This window comes from Bos indicus, chromosome 25, assembly GCF_029378745.1.
Source record: "Bos indicus isolate NIAB-ARS_2022 breed Sahiwal x Tharparkar chromosome 25, NIAB-ARS_B.indTharparkar_mat_pri_1.0, whole genome shotgun sequence".
In the NCBI taxonomy this organism is placed as follows: Eukaryota; Metazoa; Chordata; class Mammalia; order Artiodactyla; family Bovidae; genus Bos; species Bos indicus.
The window spans coordinates 1,958,325-1,970,975 of NC_091784.1; the positions used below are offsets into that span (position 1 = coordinate 1,958,325).

At 68.6% G+C, this 12,651-nt stretch overlaps 1 protein-coding gene across 5 annotated transcripts in view; it reads left to right on the plus strand.

The window, feature by feature from the left end:
* The first annotated feature begins 1,231 nt into the window (after positions 1-1,231).
* The window catches only part of CACNA1H (calcium voltage-gated channel subunit alpha1 H), a 58,971-nt gene continuing 47,551 nt past the window's right edge, over positions 1,232-12,651 (plus strand). For 4 of the 5 annotated variants that reach the window (XM_070779385.1, XM_070779386.1, XM_070779389.1 and 1 more), the window contains exons 1-2: positions 1,233-1,358; positions 1,635-1,947. In XM_070779385.1, the coding sequence (XP_070635486.1) occupies positions 1,653-1,947 (295 nt within the window). In that variant the 5' untranslated portion in view covers positions 1,233-1,358; positions 1,635-1,652. Of the gene's footprint in view, positions 1,359-1,634; positions 1,948-12,651 lie in introns of all 5 variants that reach the window. The other variant, XM_070779387.1, reaches the window with a different exon arrangement.

A 12,651-nucleotide genomic window follows, 5' to 3' on the forward strand; every position in this document is an offset into this window, starting at 1 on the left:
GGGCGCGGGGCCTCCCGGGCTTTCCCTACCCCGCACGGCCACCCCATTCTGGTTGCATCTCTGCAGTGCCATCGCGCAGCGCAGGTGGGGAAGCCCTGGTTGAGTGACCTTGCCAGGGTCGCTCCAGATCTGGGGGTCCCCACGTGGGTCCTCTCACCCACTCGAGTAACTGCTGAGGCCCAAGGCCGCTGGAGCCGCCCGTGTGGACCAGCCACCCCGCTCTTTGTCCAGCGCTGAGTGTGGGCTTGGAAGAAGGGAGGTCGCACCCGGAGCCACCAGACTGGTGGTCGTGGAAAAGTGAAAAGCTCGTGAGGTTTTCAGTTACCAAGGGGTCCGAGTGGGACCTCGGAGCACAGGGGGCAGTGTGTCTCAGTGTGAGGCTGGGGGGCTGCGGGAGGGCCTGGGCGCTTCCCCGAGGTCCCACGCGGCTCGCTCGGTCCAGGAGGAGGCTGGGCGAGGGACAAGTTCGCAGAAAGCCGTAGGTGCGCTTGTGCGCGCGCGCGTGTGTGTGTGTGTGTGTGCGGGGGTGCGGATGCACGCGCACCCAGAATCCCACCCACGGATACAGCAGCGCATCACACGCGCGGTCACACCCAGGACACACATGCAGAGGGGGAGGGGCGCGCCCGCCGCCGTCCCGGCCGCCGCGCGCCGCCCACGCCCGCAGCCCCGCCCCTTCGCCGACCCCCGCCCGCGGCGCCGAAGGGCTGGGTGCGCGCCCCGGCGGGGAGGGAGGGCCCGCCTCCGCGGCTCCGGCCGCCCCCGCAGTTGGGGGCGGGGAAGACGCCGGCGCCGCCGCCCCGCCCCCGCCAGGCCTCCACGCGAGCGCCCCCTGGCGCCCCGCGCCCCGAGCGGGAGGGTAGGGGCGCGATGGGGGGCGCGGGCGGGCCCTGCTCCGCCTTCCCGGCGGGGGCGGGGCGCCCTCCGCGAAGGAGGAGGGGCGGCGCGCGCGCCCCGGGGCGGGAACGGCCCCCCGGCGCCCCGGCCCGGCCCCGCCCCCGCCGCCGCGCCCCGCCCCCGCCCCGCCCGCCGCTCACTCCGAAGTTTCCTGCGCGGAGCGCGGACGGGATCCGCGATCGCTCGCCGCCTCGCCGCCCCGCCGCCCGGTCCGCGCCCCCCGCGCCCGGCGCCCCGCGCCCGTCCGCCTCGCGGAGCCCTCTGCTCCCGGCGGCCGCCGCCGTCGCTGCCGGGCCAGCCGGAGCGGGAGCCGGAGCGGGAGCCGGCGGGCCGGGGGCGCGGGCCGGGGGCGCGGGCCGGGGGCGGCGGGGCTCCAGCCGGGGCCAATCGCCGCGCCGGGTCCGCGGTGACCGCACCGCCCGGGCGATGCCCGCGGGGACGCCGCCGGCAGCCGGAGCGAGGTGAGACGCGGCGAGGACGCGCGCCCCGCTGCTCGCCGGGACCCTCTTCAACTTGAGGCGGCCGGCGGGGGAGCCCCTCGGGCGCCGGCCCCCGCCCCGGCGGTGGGGGAGGGGCCGCCCAGCCCTCGCCGGCGGGAGGGGGCGGGGGGCGCATTTGTCTCTAATGAGAAAAGACAAAGACATCCCGGCGGCCGTGGCTGTTTCCGCGGATCCCGCTTCGCCTGAGGCGGGCGAGGGTGTCGTTCCCGGAACCTGGTCACCGCCTGTCCCCTGCAGGTGCTGCCAGCCGCTACCATGACCGAGGGCGTGCAGGCGGCCGACGAGGTCCGCGTGCCCCTGGGCGCGCCAGCCCCGGGCCCGGCGGCGGCGGCGGCGTCCCCGGCGAGCCCTGGGGCCCCGGGGCCAGAGGCGGAGCGGGGGTCGGGGCCCAGTGCGTCGCCCCCCGAGAGTCCGGCGGCCGAGCGCGGCGCCGAGCTGGGCGCCGACGAGGAGCAGCCCGTCCCGTACCCGGCGCTGGCGGCCACCGTCTTCTTCTGTCTCGGGCAGACCACGCGGCCGCGCAGCTGGTGTCTCCGGCTGGTCTGTAACCCATATCCTTCCCGGGCCTCCGGGGGTGCGGGGATCCTGGGCATGGGACTCCGAGGCGCGGGACCCCCTCCCGCGTGTGCCTCCCACGCCGGGGCTCTTTGGCCCTGGCGCGGTCTGGGTGCGCGGAGGACGCGGTACAGGGGCGCGAGGGGAGCGCTCCTCCGAGAGAGGCGGCCCCGGGCTGCGCTTTGTCGGGCAGCGGCCGCGGCTCTCTTGATCCAAAACGGGGTGTCCCCGCTCCAGAGCCAGCTCCGGACAAGAGAGGGTGGAATAGAAGCGGCGAGGCCATCGCGGGCTTGGTGGCCGGGAGGGAAGTGGGCACTGCCTGCGCCCCCATGGGTGCCGGTCAGGACGGGAATTCCTCCCTCCGGGTTTACAAGACCTCCGGCCTGAGGCAGGATCCTCACTGCGGTGGGGGATAGGGGGGGCCGGCGGGACCTCAATAAGGGATCAAAGTTTTCTCCCTGTCCCTTGCGCTTGGGAGAGTCTGGGAGACCCTGGGGGCCGGGAAGCCCTGCTCTCTCGCTGGTCCTTTTCCGTGGGGAGAGGCGGTGACGTCGGTTGTGAACTCGCCTTTCCAGGCTGAACTCGGTGTTGGGGCCGATTTAAGTCATGCGCAGCTGGGGGTGGGGGGCAGGGAGGCAGCTGGCACGCGCTCCGCACCCTGGTGTCCCTTCTCCCGGTGCTTCCCTGACCCAAGAGGAAGGGGCCTCTCTTTTTGCTCTTGGTGAGAGCGACACAGACTTTCAGAGAAGGTTCTAGAGCAGAGCTGGGTCAGGCAGGGGGCATTTCTGGGACACAGGTAGCAGAGCTGGGGACCCCCAGCAGGTGGCCTTTGGGGACTGTCAGTGGGCCCTGGCTCGCTGTGTCCCGGCCAGTTCTCCTGCGGGCCCCTGGCTGCCAGGTGGCTGGGCTGTGGGCACCAGGCATTCCCTCCCCTTGGCCTGGAGGGATTGGGTGACAGCAGGGTGGGGGACTGAGGAAAGGAGGCTGGTGGAGGGGAGACCTTGCACGTGAACTTTCCCTGTCCACGTGAAGGAGACAGGCCGCATGAGCGATGCGTGTATATATTTTTCCTACCTTGTGTGTCTAACTGTACAAACATCACATAGGAAAGAGGAATGTGTAGCAGGAAAGTAACAAACCCTGTCTTTTTTTCTTTCCTGAAATCCAAACGTGGGCTGAGTCAGAGTAGCCAACACCCGCCGCCCCCCCCCCGCCCCCGCCTCCAATGCCGGTTGTGCAAGGGGTCCGTCGTGGCCTGTGTTGAGGGCCGTGGCCACTTGCCGCCCTAGCATGGCAGCAGGCTCCCCTGCCTGCCTTTGTCCCACAGCTCCTGGGTGGGCTTGGGGCCCCCCTCAGCCCCCAGCAGCTGCCAGGCTGAGCTTGCAGGGGAGCTGTAGGCTGGTCTTCCCTCCAAAACCCTGGGCATCTCCAGGCCACCTGGTTTGGGTGGGAAGGTGGCCCGGCTGGGTGGGGTGCTGGGGGATACAGTGGGCACCATGAGGCCCTGGGAGGGGAGGCAGCCCCCCTGCCGTGTCCTTCATCTGCAGGCACACGTGGGGACCAGTCAGGGAAGGATGGGAGCAGGGCCTGCACTTTCTCTCTCCTGACAGCCCCCGCGTCTGGCCGCCCTGTCCCTGTCCCGCCTGACCCTGTGTTCTGGATGTTCCGGGCGGGCTGCGTCCTTCGGGACGTCTGACAAGGTTGTTTGTGTTCCTCAGTGCAGGGGAGGGGGGGTGCTCCATGCGGGTGGGGGGGGGCCCCAGGGGGTGGGGGGTGGGGCTGGCAGGACCACCTGCCCGTGTGTCTGTCCCTGGGCTCCTGGGGACTCCAGGAGCAGGAGGGTGTCAAGAGGCGAGGAGGAGCCCTCCGCCGGGTCAGGGGCAAGGAATCTGGGAGTACCCTTCCGACTGGCAGGGTGTGGGGGAGCTCAGGTCCTGGTATCGTCTTTCCCAGCCTGGCTGTGGAGAGGCTGCCTGTGTTGAGTGGGGTGGGCTTGTCAGGCCCCTAGCGAGTAGGGATGGCTGTGACGTCCTGCAGGTGCCAGGCCCTGGTGCAGGGGTGCCTCAGTGCGCCCGGACTGGGGGGCCCGGTCCCCTCGGGGAAGCCCCTGGGCCTCAGCGAGCCTTTTCCGAGCGCTTCAGGTTCCTTGTGAGAGGCTGGGGTTCGGTGGGTGGCCTGCTGTCTGCCAGAGCCCACGTGGTGTCCATCCTGGGGCCAGAGGACACCCCTTGGCCTTGGTTCCCTGCCCTGTAGGTGGGTGTTATGCTGGCGGCTCCCAGCGTCCTTTCCTGGAACCTCTTCTGCTGCGGAGGGTAAACTTGGAGAGGGAGATGGGGTGACTGGGTTTGCTCTGGGAACCCACATGCCATGAAGCCACTCGATGCTCCCCAGAGGCAGGCAGAACCCCAGCCAGTCTGCCGAACTCAGCCCCGCGTGGGGACGAGACCAGCAGTGGGAACACAGGCAGGGGCCTTCCTCAAGCCTGGACTTTCGGGAGCCCCTGCGTGGCGTGAACGGCCCCCCACACAGACGAGCACGTGTGTCCTGTCTGCCTTGAAGGATGTTGGGTCCACAGCAGAGGAGCTCCCAAGGGCGGCCGGTGTCCTTATTGATTTCCTTCGCTTTTTGAAAATATAATGGTGCTGGAACTTTTGGGTCGAGTGCTGTGTCTCCTACACAGGTTTATTTATAGCGGAAGGTGGGTGGGATCTGTGTTGCAGCCCGCGCCGTGGGGCTGTGTTCCGCCCGGGCTCCCCCGGGGTTCCTGACTCGCACTGCCTGTGCTGTGGCTGCCGCGTCCCAGCACCCAGGCCAGGCGGGGCCTCCCAGGGGTGCTCGTCGGCTGGGAAGGGGGCCCTGCCACCACCTCCCCGGGAGCTGCGGAAGCCGGCGCCGAGGCGCTGGGGGGTGGCCGCGGGGGCACCTGGGGGCTCAGGGCCGGTGGACGTGCCCAGGAGGTGTGTCCCAGGGGCCCGGCAGCGGACGCCCCAGGCGCAGGGCTCAGAGGAGACAGAGGACGAGGCAAGGTCACAGGGCTGGCTGAGGACGGTGCTGGGTGAGCCCGGCCTGGCTCCCGCGTCCGCGGGTTTGGCAGGGCGCTGCCCAGCAGGGAGGTGAGGCCCAGCGTCCAGGCCCTTGACGGTGTCTTGTGGACACCGCTGTCGCAGGCGTCCTGCCGCTCCCCTGTGCTCACTGCCAGCACCTTGGCTCCCCGCGGGCATCCCAGCGAGGACACGCGGGGCGTGGGGATGCGGATGGGAGGGGACAGGCCCCCGTCTGCCCCCTCTGGCCCCACGGACTGGCCGTGAGTGGACGGTCTGTGTCCTCCCCTTCCTGAGCCCGTGGCCGCTGAGCGCTTTGTGGCGCCCAGGCCGGGGGGCACTCCGGCTTCTGAGCACCCCCACCCCAGCCCCTGGTCCTGGGTCCTCATCCTGATGCCGCCGTGTGTTATTTTCCCGGGGCCTGCTGCCCCTCGGCCGGTGGGGCCCGGGCTGACGGAGCTGCCCCAACTTTCTCTGACTTGGAAGGAGCCGCCATGTGTGTGTCCGAGTGTCTCTGGGTCTGCCCAGCACCCCACCCCGGGCTCTGAGGCCATGTGTCCTGGGGTGGGGAGGGCAGTGGAAATAGAGACCTTGGTGGCAGAGATAGGGCTTCGTGGTAGGGGGGTTTCCTGGGGAAGGACATTTCCCTGAGAGCCGGTGGAGGGGGGCGCAGTGGAGAGGCAATCTCAGAGAACCTGCAGGAGGTTGGGAGGGGAGCCCTGTCCCTGGGTGCCTGCTCCTGGGACCCCTGGACACGGGCCTGAGCTCCCGTGGGACCCTGAGTTTAGAGCCGAGGTGTGATAGTCTGTCTCTTGGCTGGTGTGTTGAGGAGGGCTTCCTGGAGGAGGTGAGGCTGGGCTGGGCTCTTCAGGTGAGTGCAAGGTCCAGGAAGGCAGGGGGCTATAGAAGGGGAAATTGGGGTGAGCTGAGGCATGTCTGCCCAGGAGGGCCTGGCTTGTGTCTGTGTCACTCAGTGCCGTGAGACTGTGCGGGAAGGGTCCTGGCTGACCCCCAGCCTGAAGGGGCCTAGACTTCTAGGCTCGCCCTGTTCCCCACCTGGGCTCCTTCGGGGCCCTGACGCGGGCAGACGGTTGGTGTCGCTTCAGCTTCTGGCGGCCTGATTAGTCGGCAGACGCCAGGAGCACTGATGAAGTGCCCGTGTGTGGCACGGTGACACATGGTGACGTGAGCACGGCCCCCGCCCCCACACCTGCTTCCCAGCTGGGCCTGGGGGTGCCCTGGGGGGTGGGGCTAGGCGGCCTCACTGTGCAGACCCCCCTGGGCCCTGTGCTGGGCCCCGGGCCCTCCCGGCAGGCCACTTCCACTGCGTGTCGGCCTCTGGCCTGATCGTGCTGCAGGTCCTGGGGCAGGCGGAGTCAGGGAGCCCCCTGCTCACGGGGACCTTGTGGGGAGGAGGGGAGGGTGGACGAGGAGCAGGGATGGCCCAGGCAGCCGAGTGACACGTGCAAAGGCCCCGAGGCGGACCGCACACAGCCCTCAACAGGAGGGGTGGCGGGTGTGCTGAGGTGGGGCAGGAGGGGCCGGGCAGCCAGAGAAGCCTGTGAGCGTGGAGGGTGGGTGTGAGCTGGTCCAGGGTCTCAGGCTGTGTCTTGTTCTTGGGCAGGGGCGTGTTGGGACCACTCTGGGGAGAAGTGGAGCACAGGGCAGGTGGAGGGCGGTCTGGGGTTCGAGGGGAGGCCATGGGCGCCCCATGGTGACCACCCAGATTCCGTCCTGCTGCAGGAGGCTGCGGGCACCCTTCCTGGCATGGTGCAGTGCTCAGAGGTGGTCCGGGTACCCCCCTCACCCTCCTGGAGCTGGCGAGACGCCCAGCTCCAGGGTCAGGATGGGAAGGAATGCGGGGGATGGGCCGGCCTGTCAAACATCCACAGGGTGAGTCCGTGCAGCCTGTGTGCAGCTTGGAGTCCAGACCTTAGCCCGGCCGTCAAGGTCGGGTGGAAACGCGTTATCTCCTTTCACGCGCGTGTGCCCGCCCTCCCAGGCAGCAGTGGCCGCCCTCCCAGCTAGCCAAGTGGGCCAGTTTCCCTTTCTCTCCTCCTCGCAAGGGGCATGGAGGACCAGTTGCTTCCTCCTCCCCGCAGCGGTTCGCTTTGACAGAAGCGGGAACACCTCTGAGTCACGTGGGGCCCCGCTGAGTTTCCAGGCGGGCGCCCATCCTGGCAGCCACGTGGTGATTTAGGGCCCAGCTCCCCGGCAGGGATGGGGGGAGCCGGGCAGGACGGGTCTGGGAGGCAAGCAGCCCGGCCCTGGTGAGCTGGCAACGAGTTTGGGCAGTGTCCCCAGAGCCTGCGCGCCGCGCCCGCCTTGGATGACAGATGGGGCTGTGTGGCTGTGCTGTCTTCACGGAGTGAGTAGCGGCTTGTCGTTTCGTCAGGAGGGGCCCCGCCGAACGCACACGCACACACACGCCGCTGGGGAGGCGAGGCCGTGCTGCTCTGCATGGCCTCTCGGGCGCCAGGGCACCCGTGCTCCCAGCCCCGGGGCGTGGGCTCCTCTGGTGCCGGGGCGGGGCAGAGTGTCGCCGGTGCTGGCCGAGCCCAGAGCTCCGATCAGTGGGGACAGCTGATGGATGTGCTCAATTAGAGCGTTCCAGCGCGGACGCTGCTCCTTCTGTGCCCCCAGGACCAGAGCGGGCAGGGAGCCTCACGGTGGGGGCCGCCCGCCTCTGTGGCCCCCAGGGGCTCCCAGATGTGAGGGGGGCTTCAGGGGTCCCGGGAGCACCCCCTTTCCTGAGCGTGATGCCGACAGGAGCCAGGGCCGTGTCCTGGGCAGCCTGTGTCAGCCTCACTCTCGGCCGGAGTTGGAGGCAGACGTGGTAGAGGGCCGAGGCCTCCCACAGGGGCTGTCTGGCTGCCACCAGCCCACCTGCCCCGCTGGGTCTGGGACGGTCCAGGTGGCCCAGCCCTGTCTGGTGTCAGCTCTCCCTCCCGCGTGGAGCTGCCTGAACCGTCATAGGGAGCCGATGTTAGTGAGACGCTTGCATTCTGGAAGGGGGAGTGGGGCTGGGGGACAAGCCAGTCCTGCTGGGTGGGCACAGCCCCCGTCCGCTGCCTGAATTGGGCATAGCCCAACCTGACGCTGGTGCCAAGAGGCCTGGCAGGCGGTGGCTGGCCCGCTTGCTCATGCTGGCCCCTCCCCGCTGCCCCCAGGTGGGGTCAGGGCACTGGGGCAGCGGGGACAGCACCCCTTTTCCGGGCTGCAGGGGCCTCTCTGCTGCCCACCTGCTCACTGGCACCCAGCAGGGGCCCTGGCCACGGTGGTCACGTTTCGGGCTGTCGCTCTCCTGGGGATGCTTGTGGGGGCACCCTGACACCTCTTCAGGGGCCACAGCCCCTGACATCCCCACGGCTAGGCTGGGGCCTCTGGGACCCTGGGGAGGAGGGTCTGGGGACCCCTCCATCAGCTGGGGTGCTGGCCTCTCACGGTTCCTCTTCCTTCTCCCGTCACTGACAGAGTGGGGTTTGTGGAGCACCTTGGTGTAGGGGGTGAAGGCTTCGTCCAGCTCAGAGCAGCTGCTCAGAGGGCTGAGCCACAGAGGCTTCGGAGGCCTGACCGGAGGCACAGCCACCTCCCTGCTCTGAGCGTGCCGGGGTCCCCCGGCCGCAGCCTGCAGGGAGAGTGGGCAGCATTGGGCGTTGAAGCGGGGAGGGGCTGGGTGACGTCCGGGAGGCGGTGGGGCCTCTCAGGGGGCCAGGTCTGTGTCAGTGAAGGCCGACGCAGTGAGGGCTGTGGGCTCGGGCCTGGGGGCCGGGGCTGCCTCCTGGACCTGGCCTTTCTGTGCTGAGGGGCAGGCGTGTGCTGGAGGGGTGCTCCAGCCCCACCTGCCTGGGGAGGTCAGGTAGCCGGGGCCCATCTGCTGGGCTGGCTTCAGTGCCGGCCACTCCCCTGGGAGCAGGCCTGAGGAGCCGAGCGGGCGGGCCTGGGCTCACGGTGGGGCCTTCTCGGCCCCCCTGGCCAGGGAAGGCCTCTTGGGCAGGGCCTGTGGGGCCTCCCCACAGGTTTCAGGTGCCAGGCCCAGGCCGCCCACTTGGCGCCACCAGGTTGAACTTTGAGCCGCTTGTGGGCACCCCGGGGGGTCTGGGGCAAGCCCAGCTCATCCTGGGACTCAGTGCTTCCTGTGACTGTGCAGGTGGCCACCTGTCAGTTGGGACACGCATGTCCCCCAAGCCCCATGTGGAGCTGTGTGCATGTTCCGGGATCTGCCCTCTGTGCTGGCCGTGGGCAGAGGGAGGGCAGGCCCTTGAGGGCCCCACGGAGCCTGCAACAGGGGTGGAGAAAAGCAGACGGGAGGGCAGCAGGGTTGGGGGCCCCTGCCCTAAGCTGGGAGCGTCGCTGCAGGCCCAGACAGAGTGACTGGGCCAGTGGGGGTGCTGGGGCGGTCGGAGTGGGCAGGCTGGGCGTCAGCGTGGCTGTGGGCGTGCCCTTCATCCACAGACCGACACGGGTAGGCGAGTGCACTGGCTGGAACGTATCCCTGAATTCATGTCCACCTGAATCTCAGAAAGGGACTTCGTGGGGAAGTGGGGTCTTTGGAGACACGGTTGTGTTAGGATGAGGTCAGACTGGGCTGGGGTGCACTGGACCCACTGACGGGTGTCCTCTAAGAGGAGTGGACAGAGATGCTAGGAGATGCCACATGAGGCTGGAAGCAGTCGCTGCGTGAGGCGGCCACACGCCCAGGATCGAGGTTCCTGCAGCCTCCAGGGTCTGGGAGGGGCCTGGACAGGTCCCCATGCGGCCTGCTGACCCCTCATTGCAGACCCCCGGCCCCTGGACTGTGAGAATTCCTGCAGTGTGAGCCCGGGGCTGTGGTGCTTTGTTTGGGAGGCCCTCCCCAGCTCGTGCACCTGGGCTCACGCACCTGGGCTCACGCACCTGGGCTTGGCTCTGGAGGCAGAGGCAGGTGGTGGGGACAGGCCGGTGGGAGGTGGCCCTGCCAGGTACATCGCACCATCCACCCCAGGTCAGCCTCCCCTCTCCACGAGGAGCTTGGCCACCCGGGGAAAACCAGCCGTGAAATCGGTCATTTGGAGGCCTCGTCACCAGGGAGGCCCGGTCAGACCTCGAACGGTTGTGTCTCTGGGGTTCTTGGGAGGTCGCCTGCCCGGGGCGGGGGGGTGTCCTTGAGGAGGTGTCCATCCGGGATGTTAGGCCTTTAGCTGCGTTTCCACCAGATGGAGCCTGCAGAGATCCTGTGGGCGTCTGGGACCCTCGCTCAGCGAGTGACCTGTGTTTTGGGCTTTCCACTGCCCGCTGTGGCTGGAGTACAGTGGCCGTGGTGGGAACCCCGGTGTCCAGCCTCGCCTGGCTCCCTCCTGAGACTATGGCCGCCGTGGGTGTCCCAAGGAATGCAGTGTGGACGGCTGGCTTCCGGCTGGGGTCCCACTCTAGCTGCAGGGGCTCCGGGGGGCGTCTGGCTCTGGCTACTGCCACACCCTCTCCTGCCAGGCGCTGCCCCAGGTAGCCAGGAAAGAGGCAGCCTCAGTCCTGGAGCTGGACTCCCCCGATGCCCCCCACCTGGAGCCCAGCCCTGGGCTTCCTCAGCCGGGGCCAGGGCCCTGCCCCAGGCCTGGCTCTCCCGGTCCCCAGGGTTCTGGCTCAGGCCAGCTGGGCTCCCTCGAGGCTGTGAGGCTCTTTCCCAGTGGGCCGGGGCTCAGGGGCTGTGCTCAGCTGAGGGGGGCAGGCCAGGGCAGGAGGCAGAGGACACACTGACAGATGAGACCCAGGCCTCGCTGAGGCTGAGGACGACCACGGCTGGTCCTGGGTGGACAGTGTTTGGGGTGGACCTGTGGGGTAGTCTACCAGGACTAGGGTGTGAAGGCCTGAACAGTGGGTGTCCCAGGGCTGCTGGGGGTAGCTGAGGCTGGGTGGGGGGGTCCCTGGGTGCCCGGCTGGAGGCCAGGCTCCTGGCGTGGAGGCGAGGAGACAGGTGTGGGGACATCTGACAGTCAGGAACCTCAGGGCCGGGGGGCCTCCCTGCTCTCCTTAGAAGGGGCGGCTGGGACGGCCCACTGAACGTTGATCTGTGTCCACTGCTTTTTGAAGCTGCCACTGGCACACGTGCCTCGGGGCTGAGCGAGCCGGGGGGGAAGTGTGAGGGGGTGACCGGGAGGTGCGGGGGTGACCCCTCTCCTGGCCAGGTGGCGGCACGCTGCTCGCCCTGCGCGTCCCTTTGTCTTTCAAGCAGTCTCCTGGCCACAGTCTGATGAGTCAGCCTGCATCAGCGCCTCATCGAGATGGATGAGGACGCGTCCCGAGTCCTGCTGGCAGGGGAGCCACCCGGTTCTGGCCCCAGAATGGGACCTGGCCTGCTGCGCCCCCGTGACTCTGCACGGGCCGCCGTGTTTAGCTGGCGCGTGCTGTGCCTTGGGTGTGGCGGGCCAGGCGCTTGGTTCAGGCAGCTTGTGTTCCGTGGACACATGGGCTCGGTCGTGTGGCTCAGTGGGCTCCAGGACGTGAAGCACACCTCTTGCGGGGTGCAGACGCTGGGAGAGGCAGAGTGGGCCCCCAGCAGGGGCACAAGGCTGCGGGTGGACCGCCTGGGGTGCATTGGAGGCGGAAGGAGATTGGTTGAGCGTGGAGCCTCGGGGTCCCTGGGAAGGACCCCAGCAGCCCCTCAACGCCCCAAGGGGCACTCTAGGAGCCAGGGGCAGCGTCAGGATTGCCAGCCAGCGGGGCCTGGGGCGGGAGGCTCAGGCAGCGCGTCCCTGGTGTGGGTCTGCGTGTCAGACACTGGGCTTCCCGGAACTCCTCAGTGTGGTTCCAGAGCCACTGAAATCTGGGTCAAGGGGACAGGACGGAGAGGTGAGGAGAACCAGCTTGGAGCCTGAGGGGAAGGAGACCCTGCGGCCGCCCCTCAGCCACCCTGCAGACACCACTGGGCCACGTGTGCACATGTCCACTTGGCCCGTTTGTAGATTCACATCCAGCCACCCGGACGGAGTGGCAGGGCCTCTGCATTTGTGTTTTCTCACTCGGGTGTCACCAGGACGTGGGCGGGCAGGGGGCAGGCCGCTCAGTGTGCCGGGTCCTTCCCGGGGTGTCCCTCGGCCTGGAAGGCCGTGCTGGGCTCTGTCTGGGTCACGTTGCTACATGTCCCTGTGGTCCAGGCACCTGCTCACCTCTGACCTCAGGGCGGAGGAACAACGGTAACCAGGCTCACCTTTGCCGCGGGGTGACCCTCACTGTGTCTCAGGCCTGGGGGCACTTCTCACCCAAGTCCTGTCGGCCGATGAGGAAACAGAGGGTCAGAGTGGGTCCCTGCACGTCCCCAGGATTCAGAGCTCAGACAGCCCCACCCAGGTGCCTGCTTTCTCTCAGCATCGTTGCGACGTAAGGCCACGCGCTGTGCTAGTCACACACGGTGGACTGCTCTCTGCTGTAGTCACAGTTGTGCAGCCATCGCTGCAGTCAGTTCTGGGGCTTTGTTGCAGGAGACCCTGTCCCTGTCAGCAGTCAGCACCCGCACTCCTGGGGCCCCCTGCCCCGCCCCCGGCCTGTGTTTTATCTCCGAATGTGCCTCCTCTGGGCATTTCATAGGAGCGGAACCGCACGGAAGTGACCCGTGTGTCTGGCGTCTCTCTGAACACGTGTTCTCTGGGCTCATCCAGGCCATAGCAGGAGAGTGCGCCGCTCCT